General features: G+C 43.1%; 1 protein-coding gene across 1 annotated transcript; it reads left to right on the top strand.

Annotated features, from left to right (window-relative positions):
- The first annotated feature begins 9,056 nt into the window (after positions 1-9,056).
- LOC135386273 (uncharacterized) lies at positions 9,057-10,545 on the top strand. The gene is made up of 3 exons (XM_064616097.1): positions 9,057-9,329; positions 9,374-10,210; positions 10,423-10,545. The coding sequence occupies exons 1-3, from the start codon at positions 9,057-9,059 to the stop codon at positions 10,543-10,545; spliced, it is 1,233 nt and encodes a 410-aa protein (XP_064472167.1).
- Positions 10,546-16,356: the final 5,811 nt, after the last annotated feature.

Raw genomic sequence — 16,356 nt, 5'->3', positions numbered from 1 at the left:
AATGCCACAGTGCAAGCCAGTGAATTATAAAGAGGGAAAAAAAGCCATAAAAAATAAGTAAATGACGCTGGACGTGTTTGAAATTCAAACTTACAGATTAAGATGGCTTATATGGCTGCACGTAGAGAAACAGATACTCATGGAACGATGCGACAGCACCAGAGGACACGTGTTTCGCCGTGTTTGCAGCTCGTCAGCCCTGGGTAGCTGCGCATCGTTCGGGATTGGCAAACCAGGGGTCACTCAGCCAGCGATATACACCTGGGAGGGTGGCTGAGCACTCCTCAATGCCACAGTGCAAGCCAGCGAATTATAATGAGGAGGAAAAGCCATTAAAGAAACAAGTAAATTATACTAGGCCTGTTTGAAATTCAAAATTACAGATTAAGATGGCTTCTATGGCTGCACGCAGAGAAACAGATATATATATATATATAAGTTGAAATAAACGAATGCGGTTGACCACGAAAAATAAAGGTATTCAATAAAGGTCAGAAGTGGAGACGGTGCTTCTACAGGACAAGGAATAAAAGGGGGACTTTATTAAAAACTAAGAGGGGGTATTCGACGTTTCGACAGCAGCGCTGTCTTCAACAGGAATGGAATATTATGGTGACGCAAGACAATTGCAAAGAATGAGAGGGGAATATGTACAAGGAGAGAGGACAGCACACGTGCTTTGTCAAACAAAGGTAAAGGGGTACAATGAATCATAGGCAGTCATGTTCTTCGCCGGAGGGCAATGATTTCCTGGGGTGACCAACCGGGGAGTCTGAAAGAGATACAAAAGAGTGTATGTATTCTGAGGGAATTAGGAATTTAGGTTGCGAACTGTTGAGAGGACGCCGGGGTCCTCGTTAATCTGGCTTTTAAATTTGTAGATCAGGAACGATTCTCTTTGTTCTCTAAGACGTTGGGATGGAAAACCCGATTGCAGAACGAAAATGGCTATGTCGTTAATTGAGTGGCCGGGTTTACTAAAATGTCGAGACACTGGCAGATTAGGTTTCTTTGATACGTCGGACCTGTGGTTGTTGAATCGGATTCGGAAGGATGTAGCTGTTTGACCGATATATTGGGCCTTGCACTCATTACATTGAAGGAGATAAAGGACGTTAGAAGAGTTACAGTTAAATAGACCATTAATTTTTGTGCGATAGTTAGAATTTGTGCTTTCTACTCTGGTAGCCGCTTGCATTAATTTACAGATCTGGCATCTGCGTCCGTTGCATATATATACAGGGCGTCCCAGAAAACGTGTCATTGAATTATAATAAAAAAACTACGCCACCTAGAATCATGCGGTCAACGGCATTTGTTCTTATTAGGTTTTTGCCCCCTTGTAAAGTTAATGTCATGTACCCCAAGTTTAATTATGCAAATATTTGCGAATTGAACTCAGAAATTTGCCAAGGGAATGTCACTTTTTTACCCCACCAATATGAAGAGCGTGCCGAATTCACTGAAATTCATGATAATTGACAGTGATATTCACGAGCTATCCCATCGGAAAAAATAGCCGAATATCATGCTTTTCGGAGCACCGGACCATAACGCGCGACGTCTTTCTGAGCGCATTCGCTCGCAGTCCGACGAAAGGATGTTCCGAAGCCAGCCCACAGAGTGATAGTAGAAAAAGTAACAATTCCTAAAATTGGGAGAGGGAAAGCATCATCCCAGCGAAAGTCGGACGTGATAAGCCATGCCTGCGTTATCTCTTTCTGCAATGCCGGGGTGGGCTGGGTTTCCAACCTCCTTTCGTCGGACTGACACAGATTGCGCTGAAAACTCTTCATTAATTGGGATTCATGTTGTAATCCAGGAGCATAATTTGCGCTCCTGGCCTTTAGTCAATGTGCGAAAGATATGTTGTATGGCATATGGGCCGGACCTAGTAGCTATGCCACCAATACACCTCCAGTGATATTTTGTTGCCATTGTTCGAGCTGTGTTATGCATGTGTAACTTCGGAGATGATGGAAAGTTGTTGTTCTGAGGCTGGAACATACAAAATGACAAACAAAACACAAGCATCAAGTTGCAAGCCTCCAGAGATGCAACGTTCAAATCCCGCCTCATTCTTACTTTTTCCATATCTGCCATATTTCATTCTGGAACACTTAGCTTGATGTAATATATTTATAGGCTTCCCCCTACATTACGCTGCTTTCAATTGATTACCAAAAATGTCACCAACAATTATTTCCATGTGAAAAGTGAAAAGTTTGTTGCGTTAGTTCTACCTGTGGCACCCATTTGTCTTGCGTATGCTTTATGTGCAGTCATTGATGGTGGAATCTGTGACTTACATTTTGTCAATTCTTGCTAATTTGTTGTTTCGTGCTGGGCACCACTGAACATGTAGGTGCAGTATGCCATCGTGCATTTCATTGACGGAAATGAAATCGAAGTGGTGCCGTGTTCCTGGCTGTCGGGAGATGTGTATGCAGGTGGCGTCATCAACCCACCCGTAAAGTAGAACGACTGATTCGAAAAGGCTACCCCTCAGGAAGCCAATACGAAGAAGTAAAAGTTGCCGTTAAAGGAATATTTAGTATGTATATTGGTGGACGAGTGTTCAAATGGCTCATGTGGCCTGTATGTTTATCTCAGAGTGCTACAATGATGCAAGGAAAAAGCTGCCAGCTACTGAATACACATCCGATCTAAATGCTTCTAATGAGCTGTCTCTAAAGCGTCCTCGTCGTCCCAGAGTCATGGACAGCTGCGAAGATGAGTTCCCACCAGTTCCGCACACCTTTCTGCGAAACTGTATGTTTTACATTCTCTTTGCGCGGCGTTCTTGTACCTGAAAGCTATTCAGTTTGGTTTCGAAAAACCATATTTCTGCTATAGGAGAGAGGTTTCCTTCAAAGTGTACCACATCAAATTGCACAAGTGAAGACGTCAGGAGCACCTGCCAACAGTAGAGGTAACAATCAAGGGGATGCTGGTGTAATCTAGTCAGTTATGTTTATTGAGTTACAAACAGTGTGGTAGATAAATGTTTTTGCTACAGCATAGCAAAAACACAAGGCAAATAGCATGACACTTGTGTTTTATTTACATGTATCATCTCTCCTGCATGCTACGCATTTGCCCTCAAACGGCTATGTAGTGTGGCACGATATCCTCAAATTAATATTTTGCAGTCCCCAGTTAAACAAGAAAACGTCACAGGACGACTGTCATTGTTCTCTGTGCATTGCGCCATGTCTATCACTGTGAATGAAAAAAAAAAAGAGACACGGTGATAGCTGTATTGCCCAAGGTATAATGCTGAAATATATTTATGGGCGTGAATTTTTCTCATGCATGTCATCTGTCTCGAAAAGTCGCTGCGGAGCATCCATCTGAACAGACCATGAACCCCACCACAGGCTTGGTGACATGTATGTATCAGAGGGACAAGCGCATTCATTTACAAAATATGTTACAGTACACGTAGGCTTTGAGCACAATCGCAGCCTTATAACTGCAAATGTGCCCAGTATGCAAACCGTTAAGGAAATGCTTTTGTGGTGATTTAGCTTTTGGAATTTACAGTCCATGTATTGTGGTTGGATAGATTCAAATGAATTGGTGTTATGGCTCAGGGGTTCTTTTATGCAGGGGAGGATGAACCAGCGTGGTGCTGACTCTCGCATGAGTCAGGCACGCAAGGTAAATGCCCAATGTGCTGCACTTTTCCTACACACATCTCCTAAGGGTTGCTCTTTTCATCATATTTAAATAAGGCTCGTGATTTTATATAGCTGGCATTACAGACACTGCTGCGGTGATGTTTGGCACAGACGACTTTGACTGTAAAAGAGTTATTACTGTCGTACCACACAGAAACCTAAACTGATCTTTGATCTTTTGTCTCTCAATTTGCAAGAATCTCAAGGCACCCTAGTGGTCGGTAAGCTGGCAGTGCTGGTTATAGGTGCCTGTAAAATATTTAAAATATTGCATTATGCAGATGATGTGTCCATCAGCAGTACGCCACCACCACTGAGTGCGTCCCAGTAGGGATCACAAAGGAGTAGTATGTATAAAGTGCTTACGCAGACTAAAATGGTTGTAACCGTCTAGGGGCACTTCTTAAGAACAAAAACCTGTGCATTGAATTAGTGACCTCTCTTACACACTAACTTGTAGCCTGATTTGTAATGCGCAGGTTGCCTTCCCGTGATCATAGCTCCTGTCGCGCAGGTCACTGCTTCACAAACTCAAGGACTTGCGATGCCACAGCATGGTAAGCACAACGATTTACGTATATTGTTAGTATGTAGAGAATGATTTATACAACGTTTTAACAATGATTATAAAAACCTACAGATTGGAACCTAATTGATATGTCTGATTGGGCTGCTATCTGAACTTTTTATCTGAAGAGTATATGCATTGTATCTTGTATAGCGTGACAGCTATCATGTATACTTTAACCTGTATATTAGAAGTATAGTGATGGAATCAATAATCCTGCTGTCAAGCTTCTAAAATGTGCATACCACAGTAGTGAGGCACCTTCCATAGGGTCTCATGACTCCAAATTTGCCTGCTGTCGTGTGCTCGTAATGACCAGCAGCACCCGTAGTATGAGTGTGTCTGGTGGTGGCGGATAAGAGCGGCGAACATATAGGGATGAAACAGGTGAAGAAAATAACTTGCGTGAGATTTCAATAGCAATTATGTGTCCACTAACTAGGAAAGATGCATGTGGCTATCCAGCCGAAACAACCTATAGGTGTAGGTCGGCCTTGTGATGTTTCGCTGAAAAAAAAAAAAATCAAAATTTGGCATTTTTGGGGGGGTGTATATAGGCTATATGATATGTTTTCTGAGGGTTTTGTTTACTTATTGGGAGTGCATCAAAGTTGGCTTAAACATGAAAAAGTGTCGTTCATTTCATGCTCTTATGACATGATACTTCTGTGCTTCCTTTGCCTTGCGTTGGAGGCAAAGGGTTGACGTAGGTTCCGAAGGGCATATGGAACGCTAAAAATTTGATGACGTGATGAAAGCTCATAAACAGATCACCTGTTGGGGTGCGTTTACGATCACTTTTCTCAGCATTCTCACACAAGCCTGATATTTTTTAGGGTGACTGCAGCACAGCAACGACTAATAAAATAGTTAGAACTACAATGAGACCTCGCGCCTGCCAACTCTCAACTGATGAATAGTTCGAATAACAAACATTATTCTTTCTCTAACGAACTGCAAGAGCAACAGGCCAAAAGTAGGATTGTTTTACAATTTGCATAACCAGAATAGCACATTTGTAACACTGTGTTCCCTACCCGTGTGAGCGCATCCAGCTAAAAGGTAGAAGCTTGTTATTTAGGGCTCTATGGTGTGCGTGATGCATTTCAGAGTTTCAACGACAAGTCATAAGGAACTTCCACATGCTCCGTATGGGACTGCAGCAGCAAACTGACCTACTCACAAGCCTAACCACTCTAGTGCCTCGGCAACACAAAGCTTCAAAAACACAGCAATTCCTTTCCCAACGGCTCAACTCTGTGGACGAAGTGAATAACTTTGAAAGGCAACTCATTCCTCAGAACGAAAACCAGTTGGTAAATAGGGGCAGGCGTGCTACATTTTATGAGTGAGTATTTTTTTTTCTTTTTTTGCTAGCATGAGCATTGCTCATTGCAGTTACAGGAACTCGCACTGCTTGGAGGCAACTCAGTGAAATGTGCAGTCCGCAGGATATTGGCGGACATCTTCACAGACGAGCTAGCCCAGCTGTACAGTTGGGAAGGTAGGAAGGGGAAACTCAGGTTCCTTGACCTCAGATTCACAGACATCATTTTGCGTAAGTATAGAAAGTTATAATAAATAGAATATAGTTCTAAAATAGTTCTTAAGTGTAGAGAGTATAAGTTGCACATCATAGATGTGCTGGTGTTGTATTACTGTCCACATGCCGCTGTAAATTAGCATGCTTTGGGTGCTGCATCTTCTACATAATGTGTTCTGTTTCATTTCAGTCTTTCACTGTATGTATGCCTGTTTGTCACACCCCACCCGCCCACGCAGTTTTTTTTTTTTTTTTTAGTGTAGTAATTAACACGTGCATCATAATGATGTGTTGCTTATGATCGTTCAGAATTTTTCAGGTGCATTGCATCAACACAAGAGACTTGCAAAAACAACACTGTTTAAGGTTGAGGTAGCTACAAAAGACTGGCTACGTCATGCTCCGGAGAGAAATAAGAGGTCGAAGGGATACAAAGGAACAGGTATATTGTATAATGACAAATAAATAGCTCCAGGCCCGACAATGTGCAGCACTTACTCCGTAAATTAAGAATGAAAAAATTGGGTTGGCTAAGTCACATTTATTTGATCCTCAGAAATAATCCTGTGCCATTCTATGTTCAAATGGCTTTCTGAGAGGGTTCCAAGTATAGTTCATAAATCATAACCTAATAAAGGTATGTGGCTGGTTATTAACCAGAGAACGCAGGAGTGTAACAGAAAGTTGTCATTTAATATGTACCATTGATTTCCGCTAAACACTGAGACCCAAATCAAGCCGTGCCCATATATCCTTTGTTGTAAGGAGAGCATGAATTGGTGGCATTTGCAATACAGACAAGCAACACTTGCGTGAAATTGATGATCTGTTCAGCTCTATTACTCAGATAACGTTACAGGGAAAAAAACCTGCGAGTCCGTTTGCTTAGGTTATATGAAACATGCTGTTCATATATCCAAGCAGGAGGCATGTACGTCCCATGGCATATCACTGGCACTACGAGATAGTAGGTTGGACTCAATGACGTGCATGCATCAGAATGACATAGGCTCGAGAACTAGTTGCGGATTCTACGTATGGTCATTCTGATGTATGAGTAGGGTTATATGTTTTCGGGTTGTATGTTTTTAAAAATGTTTTAGTTTTGTCACGGTCCCTTGATAGCTTTCTGGTCATGCAGCTCCGTCGTGCATCCCGTATTATGCTTGATTTTCACCTTATATTCGCTAATTTAAAAAGGAGAGTCCTGTCGTAATTTGCATGTCGAAATATATCTACTCTAAATCACTGCATGGGATATGGTTTTGTGCTCCTTTTTTGAGCAGTTGGGCAAAATCCCTACAGTATAGCATTATCAGAAATCAAAATGAACACCAAAAGGATTGCATTGTATATTTGTTCTTTTTTTTTTTTTTTCAGCCACTGCATCAACATCTTAAACCTTTCTGGCAAGCTAGAAAAAGCAGCTCCAGAGTGTTGGGGAAGCCGCGAAAACAAGCACGGACGTGTAGAGACAGCTACACAGACTGCTCTGAGGGTTGTTCAGTGAAGAAAGGTTGCAGGCTGCCACAGATTGGACAGCCCCACGTTGACATCTACACTATAAGTCAAAGCTATGACTGTGATATCTTATTGTGATAATGTTATTGTTTTATGGGACATCCCACCAAAGTTGCCTGTTGGTACAGATCCTTCCTTTAGAGCGCCCAGAGAAACAAGGATTAGTACACAACTTTATAATGAATGAAGCTACGCTTTTAAACACTCACTGTCACCAAGAACTCACTGTCACAAATTGCGAATGATGGCAGAATAACACATTTGTGGTGCGCACTAATAAAAACTGCAAAAATCAGTCTTTCGAACTTGTTCGTTTATATACCCCATTGTGATCGTATCACTAAAAGCGGCAACACATTGGAAATGTAGCAGTGTTCTGCCATGGTGCCTATGTAAGTTTTGAGGTTGCACACTTGCTCATGTAATCTGGTGTTCACACATTGGCAATATCAGCTCGCGGTATAGTGCTTTCTGCAAGTCAAAGGAATTTTGTATACAACCGTGTTTCAGGGGACAAAACGTTTTTGTGTTTGCATTGCAGTCGGAAACTTCTTGTCATGTTGTGCTCCAGAATCGTACAATGCTGCCAAAAATCACCCCGAAAAAGTAGTATTGAAAGACAAATCTACGATTTCCCTGGTCTACAGAGACAGAACATCTCGTTTGCAGTGGAAACACAAAAACATTTTGCCTACTGTAGCAGCCCGGTTATATAGATTTTTTTTTTGTCTGCAGTACGGGGCTGACTTGTGAATGCATTAACACCAGAAAACATGAGCACGCTTAAAATCTCAAAACTGCCACAGGCTCCTTATCGGAATAAACGCAACATTTGAGAGAGTTTTAAGATTTTTAGAAGGTTGCAAATTTGTTTTAAGTGTAAAGCAGTGCGTCCAACAAGCTGATGAACTGCTGTGATAAACACACAAACTGATATACATGTGTCCCGTTGTGAGAAATAAAATATTTTACAATACTTTATCACATGACATCTTCCATTTAGCAGCACTACATGAATGAACAATGAAAATAACAGAAAATTGGAAGGCCGTGCCAATATCCTCTGAATATCCGAATGTCCATTAGTTGAGTCACTGGGACGTCCCGTGGATGTGGAAAAAGCGGGACAAATGGCCATCCATTGGACGTACAAGAGACGTCTATAGCCTTTGTGCGAATCTCCCTGGGATATTCGAATGTCACACACAGGATGTTACATGGACGTCGCTGGGATGTAGATGGTTTACTGAGAGGATGTATGATGACGTACAGATCCTACTTCACATACCGCAGGCATGTGACAAGGAAGCACACTGGTCTCCTTGGAAGTCACGACTCACGAACCACCTCTCGAGCCACCCAGCATGAAGGCAGTGAGGAAATTGGGGAATCCATGGGGGCCGAAAGTGCGGTGTCTCAGGACGATGATGGCAGTAAAGAAGCTGATGACATCAGTAATGAAGAACATGATGGATCCGGTCCCGTATGTACAGCAGATTCTACGAAGCGCCTTGCACTCTTGCTTCTGAAGTGGAAGGGGCAAATGAGGCTACCAGAGCCCAGCTTGAATGAAGTTGTAAATGATGTCATACATTACATCCAGGACTTAGTTCAGCAATCTGCAGATACACCTGATGCACAGCCACTTACTGACATCATTAAGTAGCTGGCTATTCTACAAACAAAAGGTGGTCGGGAAGACTACTGGAAGAGCACACTGCCTTTTGTAGAACCGGCAACGATGTACCTGGGGAACAACTCAAAGGGAAAGCCACATACGTTCCAGTACGTCAGCATACTGAAAGTTCTCAAGATGTATCTGCAGCCTCCACAGGTTTCACACGTAAGTGTACAACAGGGCAGCGAAGGCCACCTCAAGAGCGTGTTTGATGGCTCTGCCTTCAAAGGGCACAAATATTTTCAAGGCGATACAAAGACGCTCTGTATCCAGCTCTACTGCGACGAGTTTGAAGTCTGCGATCCCTTGGGTGCCAAAAGAGGAAAGCACACGTTGGTAGTCATATACTATTCACTTCTAAATGTGCCTGCCGAGTACAGATCCCTTCTGCAACATATCCAGCTGTGGTTGCCCGGGACAAGCTTGCGGAACGCTATTTACTGCACCGTATTCTGGAGCCCCTTGTGAATGATATCGCAGAGCCTGAAACAGAAGGCATAGTCGTGAATTCTATACGGTACACTGGGTCAGCGCTGTGTCTCTCAGGCGACAACTTATCCAGCCACCGTGTGGGGGCATTTGCAACAAGCTTCAGCCACGGTCGCGTGTGCCGTTTCTGCATGGCTCTGCACTATGAACTGTCTGCCAAGCACAAGGAGCAGCATTTTCACATGCGGTCTCCTGAAAGCCATGCGTACCACCTCGACATGTTGGAAAGAGGGCTTCCTGCATTGTCATTATATGGAGTGAAAAGGCCCTGTACATTACCACTTCACGGGTTTGACCCCACAGAGCACCTGCCGCCCGACGTGATGCATGATGTTCACGAAGGCATCTTGCCATTCCTCCTGAAGCACGTCCTTTCCAAGCTTTTTTCTGCCAAATATTTCTCCTTGGAAACCTTGAATGCTTCGATTGAAAAATTTCGATACGACCCATGTGATCTGAAAAATAAGCCCGAGAGCATACATCCGACTGTGCTGATAGGCAAGGGCTCCCTGAAAGGGAGTGCCTCTCAGAAGTTCTGTTTGTTCAGGAACATTGCTCTCTATGTTGGAGAGTTCATTCCGCAAGAGAATAGGTTCTGGAGGCTCTACACTATGTTCCGAGAAGTCGTTGACCTGATCATGTGCAGAGACTTGCCACTTGACTACGTTCCTTATCTCCATCGCCGCATCGAGTTTTTCCGGCAAGAATTCCAGATACTGTTTCCAGATGTGAGAGTCCCTATGCAAAATGCATTGCATACTCCACTACCCCACCTACATCTATAAGTATGGACCACTCATCCAACTGTGGTCCATGAGGTTTGAGGGGAAACATCAATACTTTAAGGACGTGGCAAGAAAGTTAAATAATTTTGAGAACATTGCTTTCTCAATGGTACAAAGGTATCAGCTCTACCAAATGTACATGTGGATGCACCCAGACTCCAAGGATAGTGTATCCAGCAAGGGCTGCAGACAACCCCTACCGAGCAAGCACCGGAGGCTGTCCAACTGTATCTAGCAAGCCACGTACGGCATTGAGCAACGTCTGGTTGTTTCCATGAAGAGCGTGGAGTTCAGTGGCAAGGTTTATGTTACGGGCTGTGTGCTCACGTCACAAGGGGCTGATGGTGAATTACCAGAGTTCTTGGAGGTTTGCGGAATATATTCTGTCAACCGACGCATCCTCCTTCTTGTTAGGAAACTTGCAACGGTGGAGTTCAACGATCATTTGCATGTTTATGTTGTTGAACGTAGGGAGCAGACTTTCATAACAGACATTTATTTTGAGCATGTATCGGACTTGCTCAAAGTGCACAAGAAGGGAGACGTGTTTGTCATAAGTCCACGACAGGCACTTATATGATGGTTGTGTCTTCGTGCTCCTCCTTTTTACATCCTAGTTTTGCATTTTTTCCTTTTCCTTTATTATCAATTTAAATGAAAATACAATGTTGGGATATGCCAAAAAGCGGCAAAGTAGCCGCTTGACTGGGGCATTATCCCGTATGGATGTTGCCGTGGCAGCTGCAACAGTGTAAAAATATAGAAGGAGAAAACAAACAAAATACAAGTATAAGACAAGGTACAAAGAAGCATTGTACAATACATGTTATGCACTGGTCAAAAATAAGCAAAAACAAACATCAGTGGTTCATGTAATAACAGCCTCAGGCTGTGACGCGAATACGGCGGAAACCACTCAAGAGGGATTAATGAAACACACATTCGTTGTTATGTTTAACTGCTGATAAGTAAGCCTTTAAGAGTAAGAACTTGTATAAGTGAGTTATTTTAATGAAGTTGAGAGCTGTGAATAAGTGTTGTGTGTGATGGTCGTAGGGGACGTTGGCAATGATACGTATGGCCCGCTTCTGAGTAACCAGTAGGCCCTTAACAGCGTTAGTATTAGCGGTGCCCCAGACCAACAGGCAGTACCGCAGCATGGAAAAAATTAGTGAGTTATATAAAAGTATTTTAACATGTTCTGGCAACGTATGGCGAAGGCGATTCATGATCCCAATGGGCCTAGAGATTCTGGACCTTACATAGGATATGTGGGCGTCCCATGATAAATTTGCAGAGAAATATACGCCTAAGACTTTGACCGACTTTACGACGTCTATGTAGTTCCCCCCCCCCCAGTCGTATATTTACAGGACAATCTGCTAATTTATTTTTGGGTCTGTAAAGTACGGCCTTAGTCTTTTTGGAATTTATTACTAAGTAATTTGCTTTGGTCCACTGGTGAATAGCTCGGAGAACAGTGTTGGCCGTTTTCGTTTGTGTATCTGTGCGTTCTTTGTGTACATATCTGAAATATGGTTTTGTAAATAAGTATTGCATGAACTCTAAGCACTAAATAGATACTTATTGAAGTCACATGTCATGTCGATAAGATAACTAGGACAATGCAAGGGGCGACTATCATTATAGGGCCACCCGGTTATGACTGCAGGAATCCTTAATTTCTGAATTCAGTTTTCTTAAGTTCCTCAATTTTCCACAGTAAAAGCAAGGACAGGTACTTGTTTAAACATTCTTTATGGTTTGACAGTAATGCCTGCATGCTTTCCATGGTTGTCCATATCAGCTGGTCTGCACAGAGAAAACATGTGCACAAAGGTAGAAGTGCAAGGGTGCAGGCGAGCTGGTACATTGTAAAAACGACGATGAAACTTGAGACACGAAAAAAATGATTTGAGAACGTGTCGTGTTGTCATTTTTTCTGTGCCTCGGGTTTTATCGTCGTTTTTATACGCACAAAGGGTAGATCTTCCCGTTCACTTCGGGAAGAATGAGCGTAAATTAGCTCTTCTCAGAGAACTGGTCCACGTAATGCACGGATCGAGACATTTAAGTTCATGCTGCATGACTGCATTCACCGAAATTAAAAACAAAAAAGTAAAGCCAGGAAAATATAACTTGACCAGCTGCAAACGGTTCTGTGAAGTGGGCTTCCTGCAATGCTACGTGCGCGGGGTGAAGCCCGGTTTAGAAACGGGTGGGTCGCGTACGTACTTGAAGGCATTGTTCAAAAGCTTTGATCGCCAGAGAAATGCCCAGTCTAATTATCAACTATTTGAAAGTATCATAGTCACTCATACATCAGTGGAAACGGCCCATTGAGATGAAGGTTGGTCCATTTCTGATCAAACTTCCCGAAAGTTGCGCAATTCCGCAGAATGCTGTGACACACTTGTAGTTTCACGTCACATAGCGAATTCCGCGGATTTTTGCAGAATCTTGGAAAACAAGTGGCGTTAACTGTCATGTGCAGCGTATTTGGCGTATGCTGAAAACTCCATTTCTACACCATATGGTTCTAAACATAATGTGAAGGGGAGTTTTTTTTTCGCAATTACACCCACTTTACACCCCAGATGAGAAAAAAAGTGCCCGCAGGTGGTGTTATAGAGGAGTATGACAACAGTTACACCCTTATTACACCCATATTACCCCAGAAATTGTGTTCTGGAATTAACAGTGTATGGGTACATCGAGTAGGATTTAACAAGGTCCCTTTCTGAGAACTAATAAGAAGCTATTGGCAACTTTGCAACAACAGTAGTTACTAGGATTTTATTTTATTTTTTCTTCGAGAACTAGTAAGATGCTGGTGGAAACTTAGCAAAGACAGTAGTTACTACGATTTTGGTTAATTTTTACCCGAGAGCTAATAACATGCTAGTCGAAAGCTAGAGATGAGTACATCCACTAGCATTTAGCTAGGTCCCTTTCTGAGAACTAGTAAGAAGCTACTGAAAAGTTGGTAACGGGCGAAGTTACTGCGATTCTGCTAGTGTTGTTTAACCTAACACTATTATGAAGGTAGTAAGAAGCTACTAAACAGTTTAGTTATTTGGATTTTACTAGTATTTTTTTTCCTAACTAGCAAAAAGTTAGTAAAAAGGAAGCAGAAAGGTAGTAATGAGCGGAGCTACTGGGGTTTACTAATTTCTTTCAAGAGTGTATTAACGAGTTAACGGAAAGCTAGTAACGAGTGCAGTTACTAGGATTGTACTAGTTTTTGTCTAAGAGTGTAGGAACAGCTTTGTGCGCACTTGGACAACGTACAATGGGAACGCTAATTACCCATTTGAACGGTTTATCCAAAGGTGGAAGGTGAACTGTATGTAACTGTATGTAACTGAACCGCAGAAGTGGACGAAGTTGATACAGCAGGTGTATCCGGGTCGGGAGTCACGCGCCGGGGATTCAAGTCGTAAAAGATTGTTCTCACGGGGAAAAGCCGCCTCTTTCTGATGTCCTCGGCTCAGCCCTATAGTTTCATTACCCGCCGACTATGCGACATGCTGCGACTGGATCACACGCGGTCGCTTTTATGTGTTTTTTTTTAGTTCACTTTGATCCTGGGTCCACATGTATAATGTCATACGGCAGTTTTCAGCACGTTATAAATCACAACACTTGGCAATTTGTTATTGCTTGTTTCACAAAGGTCCATTTTATCCATCATGTTGAATTTAATCCTTAACCCTTGTTCACTACTGGTAGCTATTGTAATTGAGACATTCATCATGTCACTGACTAACGTCGCTAAAATGATTGAGTTTTAGCGACCCTTGATCTCGGTTCAAATTATCCAGCTTTGCTGAAAGCGAGCATCACTGTGTCATATTTTAGTTGCTATTCTGCTTGAGCTACACACTGACAGATTAGCTCTTCGAGCGTAGACCCCATATCCTCAAGACGTATACAACTGAGTCTACATGCTTTCGCGGAGCCAGCACTGCTGCAGGACACCCATTTTACATGGCTCATAGGACAGTTCTTTTATGAAGAAGACATATTTCTACCGGTGTAACTACAGGCATTTCAATTCAATAAGTACCAATCGCTCCTCTTTAGTTTTATTGCACTACAAAATAAGGCGTGAGCGCTGCGGCTTTTCAGTCTTTTCCAGAAACCGGAATTAGTGACTTCCAGCCTAACATTAAGTCGAATTGTAAGCTTGGTTCAACAATAATCGTAAAAAGTTATCAGAAATAAATATGATGTGCAGAACACTCTTATTATGTGTCATGAAAACCTCGGAGGAGCTTTTGTTAAGTATTGTAGGCACGATCCTTGTTAATAATCACGACATGTTCAACACTGAACACTTCATAAAATGCTTGCGTGACACACACATATTCGTAGGCAAACACTACGTCGTTTGAAAAAATGAAAAACGGACAGGTTGTCGAGTCTGTGGACCACGCAATAGAGAACAAATTAGTGTCGGCTGAAAGGTCAAAGCTGCCTTCAAGGACGCAAGCTGAAACAGGGCAATCAAAACATTAGGCCACTGGGTATTTTACATTTATATATATTTACAAACATACTCGAGCAACGAAGGAAAGCAGCATGCAAAAATCACAGCCGCACTTCACAAAGCGCTTGCTTTGTTGTCCAAATGTCATCGCGTAAATATAATTTTCCACGTACGGCAAATAGCAGACAGGGTGCATCGGTGACAGCAGTATTACAACGGCACAGTGTTTCACTGAAGCGCTAGAGGCCTACGTAGCTCGGTTAACATGCAGTGCATCTAAAGCGTCATCACCGCACGCATCAATGCTTGCTGTCATCGGCCGTCGAGCAGAAGAGGGATCACTCTGGTTTACACTTTGCAAAGTAAACGTCTAGAATAAACCCCTAAAAATAAATACACGGTGTAAAGATAAAGCCGTAAAAAACAACTTTTGCAATATCAGCGCTTCAGATTCAAACTAAATAAATAAATCAAATAAATCGTCTCTGGTTGGTCGACAGGCACGGCAGCCCCAGAATAGCGTGCCGTAGAGTGGCAGAGTGGCGTGCTGGAGTAGAGCCGTGGCTCAGTGGTTAGCGTGCTGGCCATGTCACGTCGAGACTGGGAGGTACCAGAGTTCCAATCCTGCTGCCGGCTGTGCTGTCTGGGGTTTTCCTGGGTATATGTCGGCACAGTTCCCTTAGAAGTCGGCCAAGGACGCACATTCCCCTAGGGCGTCAGTCGTGACGTTGCCCACCTCTGTGAGGCCGATAACGGCGAGCTCTTTCACCACCGAAGGCTTTTGGCTCCGACGTCAGAAAATAGTTCCCCGCAGGACGTGGTTCTTTGCGGTGGGCTGGGGACGAGAGTACCGAGCGAATCGTTTGATGTATGTTTCGCCGGTTATCAGGATTCTGTTGACGCTGCAGATAACGCTTTGTTCCGCTGCCCGCCTATGAAATTTGAGTATGTGTAACTTTGAATTGGTGGCGTACGTCACCAAATCAGTTCCCGGTGTTGATTCTAGCTGTGGCGGACACCTGTCATATTGTGAACACTGTCGTGGACATCTTTTACCGTCATGGCACGGCACATCGCCATTCTCCTACAGGTGCTGCCTTGGTTGTGAAATCGGAGAGTTGAAAAATGACGATGGACGAAAAGGTCAGATACCAGCAGCTTGTGGATGTGTTGTGTTTGTCCCTGTGTGTGTGTTCCAGCCTCAGAACCGTAGAATCGTGTAACTCGCCTGTGTACCTTCCTGCGTGTGGTTTTCCTTGGGAGCCTACGTGCTGATAAATGCAGAAAACTGTTACTGGACAGGCTTTGCCTTTCTGCAAATAAGCAGTGGACTAATGTGAAGAAACTGTTTGTATGTATGTTTGTGTGTTTGTTTTTGGTTGTTTGTTTGCAAGAAAAACACTTTTCCTTCTGATGAACAACTTAAGTCAGCAAGAGTGCCTTCATTTTCTGTAAGCAGCAGACGGTAATGTCGATGTGTAACTTAAGATTGTAATTTCAAGGACATCAGGGTGATTCAGGACAGGGTGAGTCACGGACCTTCCCAGACAACGATTTGCCGTGCAAAAGCTGCCTCTTTGTTCTGTCAGAGCTCGCG

This window comes from Ornithodoros turicata, chromosome 1 (genome assembly GCF_037126465.1).
Source record: "Ornithodoros turicata isolate Travis chromosome 1, ASM3712646v1, whole genome shotgun sequence".
In the NCBI taxonomy this organism is placed as follows: Eukaryota; Metazoa; Arthropoda; class Arachnida; order Ixodida; family Argasidae; genus Ornithodoros; species Ornithodoros turicata.
This window is presented reverse-complemented; position numbering and strand designations above follow the sequence as displayed.